This window comes from Tachyglossus aculeatus, chromosome 6 (assembly GCF_015852505.1).
Source record: "Tachyglossus aculeatus isolate mTacAcu1 chromosome 6, mTacAcu1.pri, whole genome shotgun sequence".
In the NCBI taxonomy this organism is placed as follows: domain Eukaryota; kingdom Metazoa; phylum Chordata; class Mammalia; order Monotremata; family Tachyglossidae; genus Tachyglossus; species Tachyglossus aculeatus.
In genome coordinates this window covers 36,801,598-36,827,197 of record NC_052071.1, presented here as the reverse complement: position 1 = coordinate 36,827,197, position 25,600 = coordinate 36,801,598, and the positions used below count along the sequence as shown (strand labels likewise).

At 52.9% G+C, this 25,600-nt stretch overlaps 2 protein-coding genes across 2 annotated transcripts in view; both read left to right on the top strand.

The window, feature by feature from the left end:
* Positions 1 to 9,462: 9,462 nt before the first annotated feature.
* LOC119929863 (protein FAM71A-like) lies at positions 9,463 to 17,576 on the top strand. Its single transcript, XM_038748201.1, is given in 8 exon segments — positions 9,463 to 9,560; positions 12,160 to 12,345; positions 13,162 to 13,302; positions 13,304 to 13,356; positions 13,911 to 14,181; positions 14,763 to 15,622; positions 16,440 to 16,483; positions 17,196 to 17,576. Coding segments are annotated over 7 exon segments (1,668 nt in total). The 5' UTR covers positions 9,463 to 9,560; positions 12,160 to 12,189; the 3' UTR covers positions 17,339 to 17,576.
* Positions 17,577 to 17,701: 125 nt separating this feature from the next.
* The window catches only part of LOC119930118 (protein Wnt-7b-like), a 50,426-nt gene continuing 42,527 nt past the window's right edge, over positions 17,702 to 25,600 (top strand). The window contains exons 1-4 of the mRNA XM_038748606.1: positions 17,702 to 17,856; positions 18,183 to 18,348; positions 18,567 to 18,832; positions 24,497 to 24,642. Coding sequence (XP_038604534.1) covers positions 17,799 to 17,856; positions 18,183 to 18,348; positions 18,567 to 18,832; positions 24,497 to 24,642 — 636 coding nt within the window. The 5' untranslated portion in view covers positions 17,702 to 17,798. The remainder of the gene's footprint in view (positions 17,857 to 18,182; positions 18,349 to 18,566; positions 18,833 to 24,496; positions 24,643 to 25,600) is intronic.

The following is a 25,600-nucleotide window of genomic DNA, read 5'->3' as shown; positions in this document are numbered from 1 at the left end:
CATTGGTTTGTTGGGGGTTTTTTTGTGTGTGTGTTGAGGGGACGGGGGCAGGCGTATGGCTATCTTCCTTTCCTAATTTTGCGGTGGCTTGACTTTTCCCTCTCTGGTTTAAAACCCACACTTGTCTCTCCGCGTAAGGTGCAGATCTGAAAAAACATAGCCAGCACGGTGACATACAGGCAAAAACCCAGAGTACAGCGTTGATCTGCTCCTCAAACGTGAGCATGGGAGGGGAAAACGGCTGTATTTTGAGATCTATTTCCCATAGACTTGTGTGCTATAAATTATCTGCTCCAAAACCTACAGGAGGGCACTACGAAATGTCTTTACCCTCGCTAAAATATTTTTAAAGTAATGCAAAATTTAACAACATTGAAGAGCTGTAATACGCATTATTAGTTTTTGCAGGACTCTGCTGACTTTTCAGCATCGGTGGAAAAATTCGTCCAATTTAGATTATTTTCTACAGTCACTTGTATTTATTGAGCGCTTAGTTTGTGCAGAGCATCGTACTAAGTGCTTGGGAGAGCATAACAGACACATTCCCTGACCACACTGAGCTGACAGTGTAGAAGGGGAGACATTAATGTAAAGAAATTACATATATGTATTGAAGTGCTGTGGGGCTGGGAGGAAGGGATGGAGAAAGGGTGATGTGAGAGGAAGAAAGGAGGGCTTAAGGAAGGCCTCTCGGAGGAGACGTGCCTCTCAAAAAGGCCTTAAAAGTGGGGAGCATCAGTGTCGGATAAGAAGAGGGAGGGAGTTCCAGCCCAGGGCAGGATGGGGGTGAGGGGTTGGGGGTGAGATAGTTTGGACTGAGGCCAAGTGAGAAGGTTGGAATTAGAGAAAAGTGCACAAACTGGGTTGCAGTAGGAGAATAGTGAGGTAAGATAGAAGGGGGCAAAGGTGATGGAGTTCCTTAAAGCCGAGTGAAGCACTTCCGTAGTAAGTCCTGAGCCTCCATGCACACCTGGGAACTCTTCTCAGGGTCATCTTCGGTCATTTTTGGAAGTTCATCTATTTCCTTGAAACTTGAAAGATTTTTTTGGGTCCCAAGTGAGAAGGTTGGAATTAGAAGTGCACAAACTGGGTTGCAGTAGGAGAATAGGGAGGTAAGATAGGAGGCAAAGGTGATGGAGTTCCTTAAAGCCGAGTAAAGCACTTCGGTAGTAAGTCCTGAGCCTCCAAGCACACCTGGGAACTTGTCAGGGTCATCTTCAGTCATTTTTGGAGGTTCATCTATTTCCTTGAAACTTGAAAGATTTTTTGGGTCCCAAGTGATAAGGTTGGAATTAGAAAGAAGTGCACAAACTGGGTTGCAGTAGGAGAATAGGGAGGTAAGATAGAAGGGGGCAAAGGTGATGGAGTTCCTTAAAGCCGACTAAAGCACTTTGGTAGTAAGTCCTGAGCCTCCATGCACACCTGGAAACTCTTGTCAGGGTCATCTTCAGTCATTTTTGGAAGTTCATCAATTTCCCTGAAACTTGAAAGATTATTTGGGTCCCAAAATCTAAGGGAAGACTACCCTTAGCAGCAGCTCATCATCATCAATCGTATTTATTGAGCGCTTACTGCGTGCAGAACACTGTACTAAGCGCTTGGGAAGTCCAAGTCGGCAACACAGAGAGACAGTCCCTACCCAACAGAGGGCTCACAGTCTAAAAGGGGGAGACAGAGAACAAAACCAAACATACTAACAAAATAAAATAAATGGAATAGATATGGACAAGTAAAATAAATAAATAAATAGAGTAATATAGAGCAGCTATTGGCAATCCCATCATCCACCACCAAGGAGCGAGGATTTCTCTGATTAAGAGTCTTAAAGCGACTCAGAATTAAGGTAAGATAGAAAAGCAGAGATTGTCCTTTTTTTTCCCCCCTGCTTGCTTCTCTTTTGCCTTCAGGTAGAGCAGGAAGCCTGGCTTCCAGTTTGTGGGGGAAAAGAAGGAAGCACTTTAACTTCCTTCCACTCTAAAGTGGCCAAGGATCTGGGTGAGGTAGAAGAGCAGAGAGTTCCTTTTGAGTTTAGAAAAGTCTTTCTACCCCGCTATAATTTGCCATTTTAGGATCAATCGTATTTATTGAGCGCTTACTGTGTGCAGAGCACTGGAGACTAAGCGCTTGGGAAGTCCAAGTTGGCAACATAAATATAGGATAAAGTAGAGAAGCCGGCTTTCAATTTGTATATGGGGCAGAGGTTCCTCTCTTCCTCCCTTCAAGGCCCTGCTGAGAGCTCACCTCCTCCAGGAGGGCTTCCCAGACTGAGCCCCTTCCTTCCTCTCCCCCTCGTCCCCCTCTCCATCCCCCCCGCCTTACCTCCTTCCCTTCCCCACAGCACCTGTATATATGTATATATGTTTGTACATATTTATTACTCTATATTTTCCTTGTACATAGCTATTCTATTTATTTTATTTTGTTAGTATGTTTGGTTTTGTTCTCCGTCTCCCCCTTTTAGACTGTGAGCCTGCTGTTGGGTAGGGACCGTCTCTCTATGTTGCCAACTTGGACTTCCCAAGCGCTTAGCACAGTGCTCTGCACACAGTAAGCACTCAATAAATATGATTGATTGATTGTGCAGAGCACTGTGCTAAGCGCTTGGGAAGTCCAAGTTGGCAACATAGACAGTCCCTACCCAACAGTGGGCTCACAGTCTAAAAGGGGGAGACAGAGAACAAAACCAAACATACTAACAAAATGAAATAAATAGAATAGCTATAATAAATAAATAAAGAAATAGAGTAATAAATATGCATTTATATGAAATGAAATTTATATGAAATGAATATGTATATATGAAGTGAAGAGGAACCACACGAAAATGGATAAACGCACAGGGAGAAAACAAAAAATTAGAGGAGCAGAAAGAACAGGCCATAACGTACATACTCACTCACATATTGAGCGCTTACCGTGTGCAGGGCACTGTACTAAGCGCTTGGGAAGTACAAGTTGGCAACATAGAGAGACGGTCCCTACCCAACAGTGGGCTCACAGTCTAAAAGGGGGAGACAGGGAACAAAACCAAACATACTAACAAAATAAAATAAATAGAATAGCTATAATAAATAAATAAAGAAATAGAGTAATAAATATGCATTTATATGAAATGAAATTTATATGAAATGAATATGTATATATGAAGTGAAGAGGAACCACACGAAAATGGATAAACGCACAGGGAGAAAACAAAAAATTAGAGGAGCAGAAAGAACAGGCCATAACGTACATACTCACTCACATATTGAGCGCTTACCGTGTGCAGGGCACTGTACTAAGCGCTTGGGAAGTCCAAGTTGGCAACATAGAGAGACGGTCCCTACCCAACAGTGGGCTCACAGTCTAGAAGGGGGAGACAGAGAACAAAACCAAACATATTAACAAAATAAAATAAATAGAATAGACATGTGCAAGTAAAATAAATCAATAAATACGATTGAATGAATGAATGAATAAATGTCATTATTATATAACACCCAAGAGCTTGGCACATAGTAAGCGCTTACCAAATACCACCATTATTATGAAACACATTCCCCACCCACCTTGAGCCCTGTGACACAATCCCAACGGGAGGGGGAGCGTGCTGAGCGCCCCCGCGGGGAGCCCGGGGAAGGGCAGAGTGCGCACGCGCGGCCCCGGGGGGGCGAGAAGGACGTACTGCGCACGCGCGCCCCCGCGCCTCCCGCCCGTGGAAGGCCCGAGTGCGCACGCGCGGCCCCAGAAGGCGAGAAGGCCGGCCTCGCGCCCCCCGCCCGGGGAGGGGTAGAGTGCGCACGCGCGCCCCCAGAGGGCGGGGGGAGTGGCCAAGCGCCTCCCGCCCACGGATGGGCATAGCGCGCACGCGCATCCCAATTAGGCGAAAGGGCATAGTGCGCACGCGCGCCCCCCACAGGGTGCTGAGAGAGGCCTCGCGTCTCCCGCCCGTGGAAGGGCATAGTGCGCACGCGCGCGCGTGCTCCCAGAAGGCGAGAAAGGCAGCCTCGCGCCTCCCGCCCGTAAAAGGTCATAGTGCGGACGCGCCTCCCCCCGCCCCCCACAGGGCTCTAAGGGAGGCCTCGCGTCTCCCGCCCGTGGAAGGCCAGAGTGCGCACGCGCTCCCCCAGAAGTAGAGAAGGGCGGCCTCGCGCCTCCCGCCCGTGAAAGGGCACAGTGCGCACGCGCGGCCCCGCGCCTCCCGCCCATGAAAGGGCATAGCGCGCACGCGCGCCCCCGGAAGGCGAAAAGGGCGGCCTCGCGCCTCCCGCCCGTAAAAGGGCATAGTGCGCACGCGCGCCCCCCCACGCCCCCCCCGCACCAGACAGGGCTCTAAGAGAGGCCTCGCGGCTCCCGCCCGTGGAAGGGCAGAGTGCGCACGCGCGCCCCATAGGGCGAGGGGAGTGGCCTCGCGCCTCTCGCCCATGGATGGGCATAGCGCGCACGCGCGTCCCTAGTAGGAGAAAAGGGAGGCCTCGCGCGTCCCTCCGGTGGAAGGGCATAGTGCGCACGCGCGCCCCCCCACAGGGCGCTGAGAGAGGCCTCGCGTCCCCCGCCCGTGGAAGGGCATAGTGCGCACGCGCGCGCTCCCATTAGGCGAGAAGGGCAGCCTCGCGCCTCCCGCCCGTGAAAGGGCACAGTGCGCACGCGCGACCCCGCGCCTCCCGCCCATGAAAGGGCATAGCGTGCACGCTCGCCCCCGGAAGGCGAAAAGGGCGGCCTCGCGCCTCCCGCCCGTAAAAGGGCATAGTGCGCAAGCGCGCCGCCCCCCCCCACCCCCGCACCAGACAGGGCTCTAAGAGAGGCCTCGCGGCTCCCGCACGTGGAAGGGCAGAGTGTGCACGCGCGCCCCCATAGGGCGAGAGTAGTGGCCTCGCGCCTCTCGCCCATGGATGGGCATAGCGCGCACGCGCGCCCCTAGTAGGAGAAAAGGGAGGCCTCGCACCTCCCCCCTGTGGACGGGCATAGTGCGCACGCGCGCCCCCCCCCACAGGGCGCTGAGAGAGGCCTCGCGTCCCCCGCCCGTGGAAGGGCATAGTGCGCACGCGCGCGCGCTGCCATTAGGCGAGAAGGGCAGCCTCGCGCCTCCCGCCCGTGAAAGGGCACAGTGCGCACGCGCGACCCCGCGCCTCCCGCCCATGAAAGGGCATAGCGTGCACGCTCGCCCCCGGAAGGCGAAAAGGGCGGCCTCGCGCCTCCCGCCCGTAAAAGGGCATAGTGCGCAAGCGCGCCGCCCCCCCCACCCCCGCACCAGACAGGGCTCTAAGAGAGGCCTCGCGGCTCCCGCCCGTGGAAGGGCAGAGTGCGCACGCGCGCCCCCATAAGGCGAGAGTAGTGGCCTCGCGCCTCTCGCCCACGGACGGGCATAGCGCGCACGCACGTCCCGAGTAGGAGAAAAGGGAGGCCTCGCGCCTCCCTCCTGTGGAAGGGCATAGTGCGCACGCGCGCCCCCCCACAGGGCGCTCAGAGAGGCCTCGCGTCCCCCGCCCGTGAAAGGGCATAGTGCGCACGCGCGCTCCCATTAGGCGAGAAGGGCAGCCTCGCGCCTCCCGCCCGTGAAAGGGCACAGTGCGCACGCGCGACCCCGCGCCTCCCGCCCATGAGAGGACATAGTGCGCACGCGCGCCCCTAGAAGGCGAAAAGGGCGGCCTCGCGCCTCCCGCCTCCCGCCCGTAAAAGGGCATAGTGCGCACGCGCGCCCCCAGAAGGCGAGAAGGGCGGCTTCGCGTCTCCCGCCCGTGGCAGGGCCGAGTGCGCACGCGCGCCCCCAGAGGCCGAGAAGGGCGGCCTCGCGCCTCCCGTCCGTGGAAGGGCATAGTGCGCACGCGCGCGCTCCTATTAGGCGAGAAGGGCAGCCTCGCGCCTCCCGCCCGTGAAAGGGCACAGTGCGCACGCACGGCCCCGCGCCTCCCGCCCATGAAAGGACATAGTGCGCACGCGCGCCCCTAGAAGGCGAAAAGGGCGACCTCGCGCCTCCCGCCCGTAAAAGGGCATAGTGCGCACGCGCACCCCCCCCACCCCGCCCCCAGGGCTCTAAGAGAGGCCTCGCGTCTCCCGCCCGTGGAAGGGCAGAGTGCGCACGCGCGCCCCCATAAGGCGTAAAGGGCGGCCTCGCGCTTCCCGCCCGTGGAAGGGCAGAGTGCGCACGCGCACCCCCAGAAGTCGAGAAGGGCGGCTTCGCGCCTCCTGCCCGTGGCAGGCCCGAGTGCGCACGCGCGCCCCCAGAAGGCGAGAAGGGCGGCCTCGCGCCTCGCGCCTCCCGCCCGTGGAAGGGCACAGTGCGCACGCGCGGCTCTGCGCCTCCCGCCCATGAAAGGGCATAGCGCGCACGCGCGCCCCCGGAAGGCGAAAAGGGCGGCCTCGCGCTTCCCGCCCGTAAAAGGGCATAGTGCGCATGCGCGCCCCCATAGGGCAAGAGGAGTGGCCTTGCGCCTCCCGCCCATGGATGGGCATAGCGCGCACGCGCGTCCGGAGTAGGAGAGAAGGGAGGCCTTGCGCCTCCCTCAATCAATCAATCAGTCAATCAATCAATCAATCAATCGTATTTATTGAGCACTTACTGTGTGCAGAGCACTGTACTAAGCGCTTGGGAAGTACAAGTCGGCAACACATAGAGACAGTCCCTCCTGTGGAAGGGCATAGTGCGCACGCGCGCCCCCCCCACAGGGCGCTCACTCACTCAATCGTATTTATTGAGCACCTACTGTGTGCAGAGCACTGTACAAAGCGCTTGGGAAGTACAAGTTGGCAACATCTAGAGACGGTCCCTGCCCAACAGTGGGCTCACAGTCTAGAAGGGGGAGACAGGGAACAAAAGAAAACATTAACAAAATAAAATAAATAGGATAGATATGTACAAGCAAAATAAATGCATTCATTCATTCACTCAATCGTATTTATTGAGTGCTTACTGTGTGCAGAGCACTGTACTAAGCGCTTGGGAAGTACAAGTTGGCAACATCTAGAGATGGTTTCTACCCAACAGTGGGCTCACAGTCTAGAAGGGGGAGACAGGGAACAAAAGAAAACATTAACAAAATGAAATAAATAGGATAGATATGTACAAGTAAAATAAATTCATTCATTCATTCACTCAATCGTATTTATTGAGCGCTCACTGTGTGCAGAGCACTGGACTAAGCACTTGGGAAGTACAAGTTGGCAACATATAGAGACAGTCCCTACCCAACAGTGGGCTCACAGTCTAGAAGGGGGAGCCAGAGAACAAAACAAAACATTAACAAAATAAAATAAATAGGATAGATATGTACAAGTAAAATAAATTCATTCAGTCAGTCATTCAATCGTACTTATTGAGAGAGGCCTCGCGTCTCCCGCCTGTGGAAGGGCATAGTGCGCATGCGCGCACGCGCGCGTGCTCCCGGAAGGCGAGAATCAATCAATCAATCCATCAATCGTATTTACTGAGTGCCTACTGTGTGCAGAGCACTGTACTAAGCGCTTGGGAAGTACAAGTTGGCGACATATAGAGACGGTCCCTACCCAACAGTGGGCTCACAGTCTAGAAGGGGGAGACAGGGAACAAAAGAAAACATTAACAAAATAAAATAAATAGGATAGATATGTACAAGTAAAATAAATGCATTCATTCATTCACTCAATCGTATTTATTGAGTGCTTACTGTGTGCAGAGCACTGGACTAAGCACTTGGGAAGTACAAGTTGGCAACATCTAGAGCCGGTCCCTACCCAACAGTGGGCAGAGTGCGCACGCGTGCCCCCACAGGGCGAAAAGGGCGGCCTCGCGCCTCCCGCCCGTGTAAGGGCATAGGACGCACGTGCGCCCCCAGAAAGCAAAAAGGGCGGCCTCGCTTCTGTGGAAGGGCAGAGTGCGCACGCGCGCCCCCAGAAGGCGAAAAGGGCGGCCTCGCTTCTGTGGAAGGGCAGAGTGCGCACGCGCTCCCCCAGAAGGCGAAAAGGGCGGCCTCGCGCCCGTGTAAGGGCATAGGACGCATGCGCGCCCCCAGAAGGCGAAAAGGGCGGCCTTGCTTCTGTGGAAGGGCAGAGTGCGCACGCGCGCCCCCAGAAGGCGAAAAGGGCGGCCTCCCGCCCGTGTAAGGGCATGGGACGCACGCGCGCCCCCAGAAGGCGAAAAGGGCGGCCTCGCGCCTGTAGGAGGGCAGAGTGCGCACGCGCGCCCCCAGAAGGCGAAAAGGGCGGCCTCGCGCCCGTGGAAGGTCAGAGTGCGCACGCGCGCCCCCAGAAGGCGACAAGGGCGGCCTCGCGCCTGTAGAAGGGCAGAGTGCGCACGCGCTCCCCCAGAAGGCGAAAAGGGCGGCCTCGCGCCCGTGTAAGGGCATAGGACGCATGCGCGCCCCCAGAAGGCGAAAAGGGCGGCCTCCCGCCCGTGTAAGGGCAGAGTGCGCATGCGCGCCCCACAGGGCTAAAAGGGCGGCCTCGCACCCGTGGAAGGGCAGAGTGCGCACGCTCGCCCCCACAGGGCGAAAAGGGAGGCCTCGCGCCTGTTGCCCGTGTAAGGACAGAGTGCGCACGCGTGCCCCCAGAAGGCGAAAAGGGCGGCCTCCCGCCCGTGTAAGGGCATAGGACGCACGCGCGCCCCCAGAAGGCGAAAAGGGCGGCCTCGCGCCTGTGGAAGGGCAGAGTGCGCACGCGCGCCCCACAGGGCGAAAAGGGCGGCCTCGCGCCTGTGGAAGGGCAGAGTGCGCACGTGTGGCCCCCGAAGGCGAAAAGGGTGGCCTCGCTCCTGTGGAAGGGCAGAGTGCGCACGCGTGCCCCACAGGGCGAAAAGGGCGGCCTCGCGCCTGTGGAAGGGCATAGGGCGCACGCGCGCCCCCAGAAGGCGAAAAGGGCGGCCTCGCGCCCGTGGAAGGGCAGAATGCGCATGCGCGCCCCACAGGGCGAAAAGGGCGGCCTCGCGCCCGTGGAAGGGCAGAGTGCGCACGCGCGCCCCCAGAAGGCGACAAGGGCAGAGTGCGCACGCGCGCCCCCAAAAGGCGAAAAGGGCGGCCTCCCGCCCGTGTAAGGGCATGGGACGCACGCGCGCCCCCAGAAGGCGACAAGGGCGGCCTCGCGCCTGTGGAAGGGCAGAGTGCGCACGCGCGCCCCCAGAAGGTGAAAAGGGCGGCCTCACGCCTGTGGAAGGGCAGAGTGCGCACGCGCGCCCCGCAGGGCGCAAAGGGCGGCCTCGCGCCTCTTGCTCGTGGAAGGGCAGGGCGCGCATGCGCGCCCCCTAGGGCGGGAGGGGCGGCCTCGTGCCTACCAGCCGTCCAAGGCGCGCACGCGCACGCGCACTCCGTCGGCAGGGAGGGCGTCCCTCAATGGCGGGCGGGCCCCGCGTCGGGCACAGAGGGGGGTGTGTCTGCGGGCCGCGCTGAGGCGAGGAGGGGGAACAATGGCCGGCGGCGGCGCCCAGGTCACAGAGGGCCGGCCATAAAATCAGGGGGCCCTGGCGGGGCTGGGGAGAAGGCCGGGGGGACCCGGGGACACAGGCACACGGCCTCCTCCTCCTCCTCCTCCGCCTGCCGACACCGACACCCGGGAAGGAGCCGAAGAAGTCGAGGCGCGGGGGACCGTCCGGCCCGGGGGAAGCCGACATTGAGGTGAGGGGCCAAGGGGGACGCCGAGGCGGACGGAGGAAGGGGCGACATTCATTATAATAATGATAAATAATGATGGCATTTTATTAAGCGCTTACTATGTGCAAAGCACTGTTCTAAGCGCTGGGGAGGTTCCAAGGTGATGAGGTGGGCCCACGGGGGGCTCCCAGTCTTCATCCCCATTTTACAGAGGAGGTGGCCGAGGCCCAGAGAAGTGAAGCAACTTGCCCAAAGTCACCCAGTTGACCTTTGGTGGAGTCGGGATTCGAACCCATGGCTCCGACTCCAAAGCCCGGGCTCTTTCCACTGAGCCACGCTGCCTCCCTTTTAAGCGATGGGGAGGTTACAAGGTGATGAGGTGGGCCCGCGGGGGGCTCCCAGTCTTCATCCCCATTTTACAGATGAGGTGGCTGAGGCCCGGAGAAGTGAGGCGACTTGCCCAAAGTCACCCAGTTGACTGTTGGTGGAGTCGGGATTCGAACCCATGGCTCCGACTCCAAAGCCCGGGCTCTTTCCACTGAGCCACGCGGCTTCCCTTTTAAGCGATGGGGAGGTTACAAGGTGATGAGGGGGGGCACGGGGGGCTCACAGTCTTCATCCCCATTTTACAGATGAGCTGGCCGAGGCCCAGAGAAGTGAGGCGACTTGCCCAAAGTCACCCAGTTGACTGTTGGTCGAGTCGGGATTCGAACCCATGGCTCCGACTCCAAAGCCCGGGCTCTTTCCACTGAGTCACGCTGCTTCTTTTAAGCGCTGGGGAGGTTACAGGGCGATCAGGTGGGCCCACGGGGGGCTCCCAGTCTTCATCCCCATTTTACAGAGGAGGTGACTGAGGCCCAGAGAAGTGAAGTGACTTGCCCAAAGTCACCCAACTGACAAGTGGTGGAGCCGGGATTCGAACCCATGACCTCTGACAACAAAGCCCGGGCTCTTTCCACTGAGCCACGTGGCTTCCCTTTTAAGCGATGGGGAGGTTACAAGGTGATCAGGTGGACCCACGGGGGGCTCCAAGTCTTAATCCCCATTTTCCAGATGAGGTGACTGAGGCCCAGAGAAGTGAAGTGACTTGCCCAAAGTCACCCAGCTGACAAGTGGCGGAGCTGGGATTCATAACCTCCAGTACATACCCTATTAGTTAAGCAATAGCTCATGTATATGTCCCTTTTTCTTTCTTCCTCCTTTATGCTTCTGTAAACACTTAAGCATTCATAACCTCCAGTACATACCGTACAAATCCTGTTAGTTAAGCGATACCTCATGTATATGTCCCTTTTTCTTCCTCCTTTATGGAATACATTTTATTATCTGTATTTCCCACTAGATTGTGAGTTCCTTGAGGGCAGGGATTTTATTTATTAATCCGATTGTACTCTTCTGAGTGTTTAGTACAGTGCCCAGCACGCTGTAGGATCTCAAATAAATCTGATTGATAGTAAAAATCACCTGTTATTCGAGCACATGGAACATGGAAACGAGCAAATGCCTAAAAATTGCCCTAGCACTCTTGTTTCCTACACCGTGAACTTCCCTCTGCTTTACTGCCTCTTGCTGAGAGCGCCTTCTCTAAATTTCCTAGAATAGGTTACGTCTCTGACCGTTTCTTTTGCATCCATAGCCCATCAAGTACTTCACACTGCAGGTGGGAGTTGTGGTGTCCGAAAGGAACATAATGGACAGTCGTCTGATCTGTTAAATTTGACCTTATCCGAGTCCTTTGCACAGTGCTTGGCACATACTAGACACTCAAATACCATCATTATTATAACTAGAGGGAGAGATAGGGATGTTAGATTATATAGCCTCGGCCACTGGGGCGAAAGACAAGGAAAACAATGATCCTTCCAGACAACCTCCAAGCGTCCTGGTGGAAGTATGGTATGACGTTTGATGTTCTGATCAGTAACATTTACGTTCTTCTCTCAGAGCAGTGTGGCTCAGTGGGAAGAGCCCGGGCTTTGGAGTCGGAGGTCATGGGTTCTAATCCCGGCTCCGCCGGTTGTCAGCCGTGTGACTTTGGGCCAGTCACTTCACTTCTCTGTGCCTCAGTTACCTCATCTGTAAAATGGGGATTAAGACTGAGCCCCCCGGGGGACAACCTGTTGACCTTGTAACCTCCCCAGTGCTTAGAACAGTGCCCTGCACATAGGAAGCGCTTAATAAACGCCATTAAAAAAAAACTGGAACTCTCTTTTGCCTTCCTGAGTTTCTATGTGAGTAGTCGCTCTCATTCGAGGAGCAGAATGGCCTTGGAGTTTGGGGACCTGGGTTCTAATCCCAGCTCTGCCAGTTGTCTGCTGTGTGACCTCGGGCAAGTCACTTAGCTCTCCTGGGCCTTAGTTTCCTCCTCTGTAAAATGGAGAGTCAGTGCCTTTTCTCCCCCCTGCTTAGACTGTGATCCCCATGTGGGGTAGGGGCTGTATCTGACCTGATTAACTCGGCGTTTAGAACAGTGCTTGTTACACAAATACAGTAATAACAATAATTCGAGGAAAAGTTTCCAGGGTTGGAAAAGCTTCAAGGTACCAGTGTCTCGCTTCTTGGAGTCTGGTCCCAAGGGAGTGTCCAACCTCCGTGGGTATTGTAACCATCATCTCCTTTCCAGTTTTCTTTGAAGAGAAAAGAAAAAAAAACCATGAGCAATGAATCGATGCTGCCGTACTACACAGCGGCTAGCGGCCGGGCTACAGGCATGTTCAACACCTCCATGGGAGAGCTGCAGCGACAACTGTACCAAGGAGAATACGATCCCTTCAAATACGCCCCCATGTTCGAAAGTGCCTTTATTCAGGTAACCTGGCTGGATCCACACCTGACTCTGCTGCAGTGGGAGGTTGTTGGGAGACCCGTGCGCTGATATTCATTCATTCATTCAACCGTATTTGTGTGCAGAGCACTGTACTAAGCGCTTGGGAAGTACAGGTTGGCAGGAAGCTAGCGCCACGTGATAGCCTTAGAGAGAAATCTGAGCAAACCAGAGGAGTCATGGAGTTCTGACTAGCTCTTTGTGAATAAGGCAGACTTGGGCATGGCTAGACCTAATGCAAAATCTAGATGACCATTTTACCACTACCGGGACTCCTAAAGGAAAGGGGGTAAGCCAAGCGATGTGTCAGTAAGGTTGTCCTGGAGAGAAAATTATTATTATTAAATGGTCCGCGAGGTGAAAGGCTTGCAGAGTAAGACGGAGTAAATATTCAGTGGGTAGCAGGGGAGGAGAGAAAAATCGGTTGTGGAAGGATCAAGAGTGAAGGCATAAAAAAGTGAAGGGGTGGGTGAGAAACTTAGTGGAAAAATGTCAATTTTAAAGAGAGCAAAAGACTGTAGACCGGTTTTAAGCTCAGAGCCTCCCTTCTAGGGAGCTGAAATTGGAATGGCCGAAGAAGTAGTGTGGACAGGGGATGTAGAGATTAGGATTCTCAGGGGAGCTAAAGGCTTTGTAATTGCACCTCCTCTCTTCCTGCCCCCAAATAGGGTGTTCTAGTCTTGAGCCATAAGGGGAAAAGGCCGTAGAGGCATCCGGTCAAGAGGTCAGGGAACGGCTGAGCCATGGAATGTGGGTGATTTGTGATCTCCGGGTACTTCTCTTTCCCTGTCCCGGCTGCAGATCAGCAAGAGGGGGGAAGTAATTGACGTGCACAACCGTGTTCGCATGGTGACGGTGGGCATCGCCTCCACCAGTCCCGTTCTTCCTTTGCCGAATGTCATGCTCCTGGCCCGGCCCATCGTAACCTCAGATGATCAGCACCCCCCCTAGCCGCTTCAAGCATCGCAAGTCTGCAAAGACCCTGGAGCTCACCAGGCAATGAATCATCTCACTCACCTTCCTCTTTATCCCCCTACCAATCTTATGTCAAAGCAACGAGCACAAGAAACAGTGCTCTTCTTTCTCCTGTGCCCTCCTTCAGCCATATGTAGCCACCTATTTTGCCATGCCGTGCTTTCCGGTGGGGTGCTCTTTTCTGGGGGTTCCTGGGGAATGAATGATGTGGGGGGGTCTAGACACCCCATTTGCCCTTAGGACACTGGTTCCCCTGCTTAATAGGAGCAGAATGTGTTTTCTCTGATGGCTTGAGGGTGTGAGAAGTTGAAAGTACGTAGACCACGTTCAAATAGACTGGGTATTTCCACCCTTAAACTGCATTTCATGTGGCACTGATTGTCCTCTTCCCTAGGAAGAAAAGATCTGACTCCCAAATTGATCCTAGAAGTAGGGGAATGCCTTTAAGGCAGAGGAGAAAAACAGCTTCTGTACCCACTTGCATCTGACTTCCTTAAGACGTGATAGGCCAAGGAAGGGTTCCCAGCTGATCGGTGAGACGGCCTTTTTCTTTTCCCCCCGGGTGCTCCTTGCAGACTGCTTCCATTAAAGTTTGTGAAGATCTCCATCCATGACAGTGATAAGCAGCAACTCCGTCTGAAGCTTGCCAGCGGTCGGTCCTTCTACCTGCAGCTGTGCCCCCCTTCTGATGCCCGGGAAGACCTCTTTGCCTACTGGGTGAAGCTTATTTACCTCTTGAGACCTCCCCTGGAGGTGTATAGCAGCACCCAGGGCGGCCCAGTCGGAGATACTATTGAAGTGCCCATGCTTACCACGGAGGAAAAGAGGAATGAGGAGATTATAGAGGTGAGACAACGAAGCCAGGTAGAGTGAGAGTGGGGTGTGGGGTGAATTGGAGGGTGAATTGGATCACCACCAAGAACATTCTCTGCGCCTTAAATTGGCAGCCTTGGCAAAGGGACAACTGATAGGCTCTTGTGATTTTTCTCTTCTTTGCCAAAGGCACAGGGCAGTCAGTAGGGGCGAGGGCCACTCATCTTCCTCAGAGAAGGAATTCCCATGGGATGCTCCCCTTAGCTCAGAGAAGGGATATCTGCTACTTTGTTCCGCTCATTGTGGGCAGGGAACGCATCGACCAACTCTTTTTTGTATTGGACTCTCCCAAGCACTTAGTACAGTGCTCCGCACACAGTAAGCACTCGATAAATACCATTGATTGTTTCTGGGTGGGAAGGGGTCCAAAGTTCTGGGTGCACGTCTCAATTTTCTGTGTTGCCCACCATTTTGGGTCATCTTAGGAACAAGCGAGTGGTAGTTCTTGTGCCAAGAGGCTACAGAAAAAGGATGGAGCTGGGTGGGAGGGGGGCATCTTTGCCGTCATTTGAACTAACGGTCCCTTGCTTTTTTTGTTGCTCTTTCCTCCCCAGCCCTTGTTCGATTCGCAGGATGATTTAAGCTATGGACCAGGGAATGAGGATAGGGTGAGCCTCAGGAGCCTCCACATGTTCCCAGAGGCCACCCGCAGGGAAGAGGTGCATGAACTAGATGTAGTAAGCTCAGATGCTCCCAGCATGGCTGGAGAGGAAGGTTCCCTGCATCAGCCGTTCGAAGAGCCAAGCCAGAAGCGTCCTACCACACTACAAAAGAGCCCTACCCTGAGCAGCCCGAAGGCGGGAAAAGCTGGGAAGCCGAGGCAGGAAACGTGGGCCGAGCCATCCTCAAGTCTGCTGGGTAGTCCAGGGAGGGGTATGGGTGAAACACTGCGATATGAGAAGTCCTCTGAGCTCCAGCGGAGTGATGTGTATAGCCTGGAGGAGGATGGAGCAATCAAGAGTCCTTCATCCTTGAAGAGCCAAGGGTCTGCGAGAGAGAGGGAGAGACCCATAGTGTCATCTTTGAAGAGTGACGGCTACATGAGTGAAAGGGATGGAAGCCAGAAACGCTCCCCCCATCTTAGCCAGAGGTTCAGAAGCGACGAACAATCCGCTGTCTACAGCCAGGGCCCCAAGGGTCAGAAGGAAGCCAGTCAAAAATCCTCCAGGACGAGTGAGGGGAAATTAAGCCAGAAGTCTTCCTCTCGTTCGAAACGGAGCCAGAGCCGAGAGGCCAGCCGCAACACCTCTTCCCACAAGGGCAGCAGCCGTAGCCCCTCGGCCCACAAGGGTAGCAGCCGTAGCCCCTCGGCCCGCAAGAGCAGCAGCCACAGTCCCTCGGCCCACAAGAGCAGCAGCCACAGTCCCTCGGCCCACAAGAGCACGAGCCGCGATCCCTCCTCCAAGGAGTCTAAGTAAGTGACCTAAGTGGGATTAAAGGGTCAAATACTTGGTGAAAAATATTCCTCCGACTGGGAAAGACCATTTCCCAATTGGAGAGAGCACGTTTTAGGAACAGAAAGACTTCCGAAAAGTAGGGCAGTTCCGTACTGCTGATTTTGTTGTTCTCTGCTCATCGTGAATCCCGAAGGATTCCAGTGAAGAGGGAAAAGCTGAACACGGTACTAAGCGCTTATCAGGAAGTGATGCCTGAGAATACATGCTGTCCCTTCTGCCTTGAGCCCCAAAGTCCTTCGAGATAAATTCCTTCCTAAAGCTTACCTGGAGAAAATCCATTTCTGGTTGCCCGAAAGTGCCTCCTTTAGTAGCTCTCAGGCATGGAGCTGCTGCCGACTAAAAAAACCAGAGAAGGTGACTTCCAGGGTCAAAAGAGTACTCCTTTAGGCTAGGCAAAGCTGGCTAATGTTGTTCTTTCTTTTCTCTTGGAATGATAACGGACGGATCCTATAATTGACTTAAGGGCACAGCCTGGTTTTTCCAACCTGGCCTTTTCCTACTCGAAACTCTGAGTGAAAGAGATGATGATGGATACATGATCCCCAAGACCTTCCGTAAATTCCTGCTGAGGTAGAATGTATATTTAAAAGGCAGAGTTGCTTAATCCTTACCTTGCCCTCTCCTGAACCAGAGGGATCTCCAGGCGTGGGCTTCCTGTTCTATGCAAGTGTTCCTGGCTCAGGAACCCTTGGTCTTTAAATCTGATGGGAATGCCATAATATTGCTAGAAAGAAGTCATTTTACCTGATGTCATTTGGTATATTTATTTTTCAGGAGCTCTCACAAATCAGGGAAGAGCAAATCGACAAAAAGTTCAGGTAAGGGAGCCAAATTTCTGTTGAAACTTTTGGTGATTGTTCTCGGTTCCCGTAATACTTTCTTTCTGAGTGGTGCTAGAAATCCAGTGACTATTATCTCCCCTAAGGAACTGATGCCTCTGCCACTCTAAATCTGGTATGATGCGTAGTCCAGAGGCCCCAGGCTGTTCCTGAGATTTTTACCCCCTTGAGGAGGGATTTCAGTGCTGATGCTCGGCCCTAGCAGAGAGCTTTGTTCCCCATTTAGCCCGTGTCCCCGAGTTTCCAATCCAGGCAGACAGTGGGAAGGAGGAGAGGGAGGGAGGAGGGCGTGGGAGTCCTGAGTGTTCCTAGGACTTTTGTCCCCGGAGTTCATTCTGTCTGTCCCAGAGTCCAGAACATTTCTAGGAATGGGACAGATGGAAACACCAAAAATACGGAGGATGCTCCTAGTGTGTTCAGAGTATCTTTGGCCTCCTTTCATCCTCCCCTACCCCTGGCTGCCAGCTGTTTTGCTTCCTCTGGGGTCTGGATTAATAATAATAATGATGCATTAGGCTCTGATGATAAGGGCCAATAGGGTGTTTATTAAGATATAGAGGAAAAAGCTCTTGTTAAGGAAAAAATACAGAAACACAGATTGGATTGCTTACTGGGTGTCTCTCTCTCTTTCTCTCCCCTCCTTTTTTTTCCTTCTCTTCCCTCTTGCCCGTGGGCCTGCCCCACCTCCCAGATCACCTCAGTAAGAAGCCCAGCAAGATCGGATCCTTCATTCGATCCTTCTCCAAAAGCAGTCAGCCTTCGAGGAAGGAGAGCCAGCTGTCTAGCCGTGAAAGCAGAAATCTGAAAAAGGAGAAATCCAGAAGCCAGAACTAGGACACCAAGACCGAGGATGTGGGGAGATTCCAACTGGAGCGGGCACCAGCTAACCTTAGGACCCCGACCGATGGAAAATTACAAGAGCTCGGAGTAAAACGTGGGAACTTGGGGAAAATCACAAGATTTCCAAGCTGAAGAATAAAAATGTGGGATCACGGGGAAACTTTTAAAGATCTTAAAGTTTAAAAATAAAATACTGGACGCTGTTTAAACCACTTCGCTGTTAGTCGGACCTTCTTGAGTTTTCAATCCCGATCTCCAGCTGCGGGTTGTCCTGGGAGACATCCTCAGAACAGAGGTGGGAGTGACCTCACTGTTGCCTCAGTGACATCAGACATTCCTGGAGACCCGTAGGAACGCAGAAGCTCTTCTGAGCTGAGGTCTCCCGTTATCCCAGAGTGGCCCACCATCCTACGATGACTTGTTGCGCCCTTCCTTGCCTGCCACCTGAGCAAGGATGAGACCCCTCCCTTGCCTCTGCCATCTTCTGTGGTTGGTGTTCTGTTGCGGTGGCTGTAAGTCACAGAGTGGCTGGGAAACGGGGGAATCCGCCTCTGTTTTCCCTTCCTCCTGGGGAACCGAAGGGAAAGGCCTCTTGCTTTTCCTCTGTGAACCCAGAGCTACAGCACGTCTGTGGGGGTCGGATGGGAGACTCTCGGGAAAAGTCCCGTGAGGGGGAGCGGAGGTGGCGGCCGCTGTGGACGAGGTGGAGGGGAAGGGAAGCAGGGGACAGTGGAAGGCTGGGAAAGGCCCTAATCGGAGGGCCACCTCTCCCCACCCCACCGCCAGTGAAGACTCAAATAAGAGAAGTGTTAATGCTTTGTTTGCCTCCTCCCTATAGCCTTTACAGTCTACAGCGCCCACGAGCAACGGCCGAGACGGCCTGCCCCGCGGAAGTCCCAAGGTACCAGAGAGTTTCCGTGGCTGGTGACAGTGGCTGGGACCTGCCAGGGAATCAGCCTCGGCCGCTGGTGGATCCTGACCGCCACCAGCTGCCTGCTGAAGACGTAAGTGAGACAGAACCGATTCTTGGGAGGCGTCTAGTCGGGCCTAGGGTTTCCCCACTCCCCTTTTCCTGCTAGCCCAGTAGTCCACCGAACCCCCGCCTCCCATCAATAACCCTGGTGGGTGGCGAATGGAATGGGGAGAGATCTCTGAGAAAAGGAGAGGGGTTGGAAAGGGAGACAAGGAGTTATGGAGTATGTTTCTCTTTCCCGTTTCTCAGGAAGTCCCCGCGTCTGGAGGTTATGGGAGGTCCTGGCCCAAGAAGCAGCTTGCAGGGAAGCCAAGTTTGCCTGCATCCCAGTTTTAACCCCCAATCCTGGGAAGGGCCAGCAGTAGCTGACCTAGGACTAATCCTCCTGAAGGAGCCCGCAGAACTGCCTAGGGACGAGCTGTGGCTCTCCAGGACTCCAGGCAGCCTCCAAAGGAATTGCCTTCATTGCAAGGAAAGGCAGTGTCAGGTGTACCAGCGGCAGGAAACAACTTCAGGTAAGCTGCAGGCGGGCTGGGACTGAGAGTCTCACCAAGAAGTAAGAAAGGGGGTGGTCTTTGCCGGCCACGGGAGGGCATGGGGGTCTTGTTTGGAATTGAAACTTTGAAGGAGGCCGAGAGTTTGAACGGATGAGGGAACAACTGAGGTGCTTAGACCTCCGGGGAAACGACAGATTAGGGGGAAAAGCTCAGGTAGGAAAATTCAGGCGCCGAAAGGATCAGTCCCCTGTCCCTTGCGGGACAGTCCCCTGGGGGTCTGGGTTTCCATGAGTAACTGGAAACCCAGGTCAGTGGATGGAGATTAAGATAATTAGGTTGGCGCGAAGTGATCCAGTATCCATCCATCAGTGGCCGTTATTGAGTGCCAGCCTAATGCCAGGGAGAGGACAGCAGTGGCAGGACACGTGTTCCCAGCTCTCATTTGAGGCCAGAGGTGCCCCCAAGCCAGAAGCAGCGTGGCTCAGTGGCAAAAGCCCGGGCTTTGGAGTCAGAGGTCATGGGTTCGAATCCCTACCCTGCCACTTGTCAGCTGGGTGACTTTGGGCAAGTCACTTAACTTCTCTGTCCCTCAGTTCCCTCATCTGTCAAATGGGGATGAAGACTGTGAGCCCCCCGTGGGTCAACCTGATCACCTTGGAACCTCCCCAGCGCTTAGAACAGTGCTTTGCACGTAGTAAGCGCTTAATAAATGCCATCATTATTGTTATTATTATTATTCCAGACTCTTGAAGTGCTCTAGCCCAATTTAGTCATGCCCATCCACCTCCAAATCAAACTCCTCACCCTCTGCTGTAAAGCGTTTTCACCTTGCCCACTCATTCATTCAGTGATTCATTCACTCTGTCGTATTTATTGAGCGCTTACTGTGTGCAGAGCACTTTACTAAGCTCTTGGAAAGTACTGTTCACAGTTATTCTCCCCACCTTCAAAACCTTTTTGAAGGCACATCTCCTCCGAGAAGCCTTCCCTGTCTAAGCCCTCATTCCCTCTTTTCCCACTCCCTTCTACGTCACCCCGACTTGCTCCCTTCATTCACCATCCCGCCTGCCCCTTTCCCCCAGCCCCAAAGCACTTTTGTACATGTCAGTAACTTATTTATATTAATATCTATCTCCCCCTCCAGACTGTAAGCTCATTTTGGGCAGGGAATGTTATACTGTTGTGTCGTACTCTCCTAGTCACTTAGCACAGTGCCCTGCCCACAGTAAGCGCTTAATAAATACGGTTGATTGATCAGAACCCCGGGGGTTCTTACAGCATTCATTCATTCAGTCGTATTTATTGAGCTTTCACTGTGTGCACAGCGCTTGGAAAGTACAATTCAGCAATAAAGAGAGACAATCCCTGCCACACCGGGCTTACAGTCTAGAAGGGGGGAGACAGACATCAAAACAAACGGGCATCAATTTAAATAAATAGAATTTTCTATATATACATCAAAACAAGTGAACGGGCATTAATATAAATAAATATAATTATAGCTGTATACATATATACATAAGTGCTGTGAGGCAGAGAGAGAGTCATGCAGCACTGTTACTTCATGCAGCTCAGAGACAGTTGACACATTCATGTCTGTCTCCCCTCTAGACTGTAAACTCGTGGGCAAGAAATGTGTCTGTTTATTGGTATAGTGTACTCTCCCAAACGCTTAGTACGTTGCTTTGCACACAGTAAGTGCTCAATAAATTTGACTGACTGACTGACTCAGAACCCTGCCTGGGAGGGACTCAATCTCAGCGGTTAAGGTCCCGTGGGACTTAATGGATTAATAATAACAATAATAATGATGGTATTTGTTAAGCATCTACTATGTTCAAGCACCATTCTAAGCACTGGGGTAGATACAAGGTTTTCCCACGTGGGGCTCACAGTCTTAATCCCCAATTTACAGGTGAGGCAACTGAGGCACAGAGAAGTTAAGCGGCTTGCCCAAGGTCACACAGCAGACAAGTGGCCGAGCCGGGATTAGAACCCACGTCCTCTGAGTCCCTAGCCTGTGCTATTTCCACCAAGCCACGCTGTTTCTCGGGCCATCTCCGAGACCAACTGTAACTAAACGCGGTTGGGTGTGGGAGGCCGACCTCCGGCTTCCTCAGAATGACCGAGTCGCGGGAGGAGAGAAAGGAAGCTAAATGTTCCACTCCATTTTAATTTGAAGTGTGATTTTAATTTATCGTTGAGTTCTGCCACCCTGAGACAGGATCACACTGCACTGCCACTGTCAAAGGCCACTTAGCTACTAATAGGGGCGGCATCAACAGTTTTTGGAAAAACGAGGGGCTATGCATATAGGGTGGAGTCAGAATTAGAACCCAGGTCCTCTGACTCCTAGGCCCGTTGTCTTTCCACTCCGCTTCTCTGAAATGAAATACTATTCATTGATCGGTTGGCTTGAGTAGGCCAGACCTTGCTTGGCTCTTTTGACTGTTGGGCTCGGGCCGTGGAGGACCCGGGATCATCATCATCATCAATCGTATTTATTGAGCGCTTACTGTGTGCAGAGCACTGTACTAAGCGCTTGGGAAGTACAAATTGGCAACATATGGAGACAGTCCCTATCCAACAGTGGGCTCACAGTCTAAAAGGGGGAGACAGAGAACAAAACCAAACATACTAACAAAATAAAATAAATAGAATAGATATGTACAAGTAAAATAAATAAATAAATAGAGTAATAAATATGTACAAACATATATACATATATACAGGTGCTGTGGGGAAGGGAAGGAGGTAAGATGGGGGGATGGAGAGGGGGACGAGGGGGAGAGGAAGGAAGGGGCTCAGTCTGGGAAGGCCTCCTGGAGAAGGTGAGCTCTCAGTAGGGCCTTGAAGGGAGGAAGAGAGCGAGCTTGGCGGATGGGCAGAGGGAGGCCATTCCGGGCCTGGGGGAGGACGTGGGCCGGGGGTCGATGGTGGGACAGGCGAGAACGAGGCCTAATGGTGAGGAGATGAGCGGCAGAGGAGCGGAGGGGGCGGGCTGGGTTGGAGAAGGAGAGAAGGGAGGTGAGGTAGGAGGGGGCGAGGGGATGGACAGCCTTGAAGCCCAGGGTTAGGAGTTTCTGCCTGATGCGCAGATTGATTGGTAGCCACTGGAGATTTTTGAGGAGGGGAGTAATATGCCCAGAGCGTTTCTGGACAAAGATAATCCGGGCAGCAGCATGAAGTATGGATTGAAGTGGGAAGAGACACGAGGATGGGAGATCAGAGAGAAGGCTGATGCAGTACCAAATGGGTTGGGATGGGTTGTGTACCAAACAACCAGCCCTTTCGTTCATTCAGTCGTATTTATTGAGCGCTTACCGTGTCTCGCCTGTCCCACCGTCGACCCCCGGCCCACGCCCTCCCCCTCCCCTCCGCACATCCGCCGAACTAGCCCTCTTCCTCCCTTCAAAGCCCTACTGAGGGCTCACCTCCTCCAAGAATCCTTCCCACACTGAGCCCCCTCCCCATCCCCCCAGCCTTACCTCCTTCCCCTCCCCACAGCACCTGTATATATGTTTGTACAGATTTATTACTCTATTTATTTTACTTGTACATATTTACTATTCCATTTATTTTGTCAATGATGTGCATCTAGCTTTACTTCGATTTATTCTGATGACTTGACACCTGACCACATGTTTCGTTTTGTCGTCCGTCTCCCCCTTCTAAACTGTGAGCCCGTTGTTGGGTAGGGACCGTCTCTGGATGTTGCCAACTTGGACTTCCCAAGCGCTTAGTCCAGTGCTCTGCACGCAGTAAGCGCTCAATAAATACGATTGGATGAATGAATGAATGAATGAATGGGCGAGGAGGTGGGTGGGTATCTTTGGGTCCCTGAGAGATCTATTTATTTATTTATTTTATTTGTACATATTTATTCTATTCATTTTATTTTGTTAATATGTTTCATTTTGTCGTCCGTCTCCCCTTTCTAGACTGTGAGCCCGCTGTTGGGTAGGGACCGTCTCTATACGTTGCCAACTTGGACTTCCCAAGCGCTTAGTCCAGTGCTCTGCACGCAGTAAGCGCTCAATCAATACGACTGGATGAATGAACGCAGAGCACTTTACTAAGCACGTGGAAAGTACAATTTAATATGCAGGGCCATATGCGGGGCACTTGCATCTGTGGTAGGAGGCCAGAACTGAGGAGCAAAATAATAATAATAATGGCATTTATTAAGCGCTTACTATGTGCAAAGCACTGTTCTAAGCGCTGGGGAGGTTACAAGGTGATCAGGTTGTCCCACGGGGGGCTCACAGTCAATTCCCATTTTACAGATGAGGTCGCTGAGGCACAGGGAAGTTAAGTGACTTGCCCAAAGTCACACAGCTGACAATTAGTGGAGCAAAAGGAAAGGGGAGTGATGATTAAGATAAAATAGCATCTGAAAGAAGAGAAGCTCATGGCCTAGTGGATACAATCAATCAATCAATCAATCAATCGTATTTATTGAGCGCTTACTGTGTGCAGAGCACTGTACTAAGCGCTTGGGAAGTACAAGTTGGCATGGGCCCGGGTGTCACAAGGACCTGTGTTCTAACCCCAGCTCCTCCACTTCTCTGCTGTGTGACCTTGGGTAAGTCACTTCACTTCTCCGTACCTCAGTTACCTCACCTGTAAAATGGGGATTAAGACTGTAAGCTCCATTTGGGACATGGACTGTGTCCAATCTGATTACTCTGTATCTACCGCAGTGCTTGGAACAGTGCCCGGTACATTCATTCATTCAATCGTATTTATTGAGCGCTTACTGTGTGCAGAGCACTGTACTAAGCGCTTGGGAAGGACAAGTTGGCAACATATAGAGATGGTCCCTACCCAACAGCGGGCTCACAGTCTAGAAGGGGGAGACAGATGACAAAACAAAACATATTAACAAGATAGAATAAATATGTACAAATAAAATAAATAAATAGAATAATAAATACGTACAAACATATATACATATATACAGGTGCCCGGGCTCTTTCCACCGAGCCACGCTGCTTCTCATGTGGGGCAGGGGCTGAGTCCAACCTGATTACCTCGTATCTAGCCCGGTACTTAATACGGTGCCTGGCACGTAATAATAGTAATAATTATATAGTAAGTGCTTAGCAAATACCATTTTTAAAAAGCTCCAGGGAATAATCTTTGTACATTATTTTGCTTTTGATCCTAGGGCTGTGCTAAGGAAGTGAAGTGGGGAAATAATCTCATTTTAGGCTGCCAAAGAGTCTGGGATGCAGCGGGAATCCTTTGTGGTGGGTTGCCCTCTTTGTGGCCAGGGAGTTTGTGGCCTCAGAGCCGCTAGTGTGGGAAGGTCATCATCATCATCATCATCAATCGTATTTATTGAGCGCTTACTAATCAATCAATCAATCGTATTTATTGAGCGCTTACTATGTGCAGAGCACTGTACTAAGCGCTTGGGAAGTACAAATTGGCAACATATAGAGACAGTCCCTACCCAACAGTGGGCTCACAGTCTAAAAGACTACGTGCAGAGCACTGTACGAAGCGCTTGGGAAGTACAAATTGGCAACATATAGAGACAGTCCCTACCCAACAGTGGGCTCACAGTCTAAAAGACTACGTGCAGAGCACTGTACTAAGCGCTTGGGAAGTACAGATTGGCAACATCTAGAGACAGGGTGGGGGGAAGGGATTGTGATCCCTGTCTCTGCACCTCAGATAACCTGCGAAATCGGGGTGAGGCGGTCACGACGATCCCCGTGAGGCTGCTGCGTTCCTCGGCGTGCCACCGACATGGGGTCCGTATGGAGGAGGACAAAAGTCTCTGCATCAAGAGCAGAGACTATCAAAAGTCCGACTGCCAGGTATGCGGGACCTGCCCCTCCCCTGTGGAAGAGGCCCTGACGGGGAGGGGATGTCCGGGGGTCTCAACCCTTTAGCCAAAAGGAGATGAGCCCCCGGCCACAGCTTGGACCCTGGGCGGTGGTGGGCAGAAGCAGCTTCATTTAAGCATTTCCCCGGGAGAGGCCGGGATTTTCACGGAGAATTGCGAGGAGCCAGAGAAACCTAAGCCCAGGTTCCCCCCCGCATTCCCAGGCCTGCCCAGACCCGACTCCCAGGGATTACATGGCACATAATAATAATAATAATAATAATGGCATTTATTAAGCGCTTACTATGTGCAAAGCACTGTTCTAAGCTCTGGGGAGGTTATAAGGTGATCAGGTTGTCCCACGGGGGGGGGCTCACAGTCTTCATCCCCATTTTACAGACGAGGTGACTGAGGCACAGAGAAGTGAAGTGGCTTGCCCAAAGTCACCCAGCTGACAAGTGGCGGAGCCGGGATTTGAACCCGTGACCTCCGACTCCAAAGCCCATGTTCTTTCCATGTTCTCCCTTCAAGGCCCTACTGAGAGCTCACCTCCTCCGGGAGGCCTTCCCAGACTGAGCCCCTTCCTTCCTCTCCCCCTCGGCCCCCTCTCCATCCCCCACATCTTACCTCCTTCCCTTCCCCACAGCCCCTGTATATATGTATATATGTTTGTACATATTTATTACTCTATTTTACTTGTACCTATCTATTCTATTTATTTTATTTTGTTAGTATGTTTGGTTTTGTTCTCTGTCTCCCCCTTCTAGACTGTGAGCCCACTGTTGGGTAGGGACTGTCTCTATATGTTGCCAACTTGCACATCCCAAGCGCTTAGTACAGTGCTCTGCACACAGTAAGCGCTTAATAAATACGATTGATTGATTGATTGATTGATTGATTTCCACTGAGCCACGCTGCTTCTCATGCCACCTCCTCTGTCCCTCTAAGGT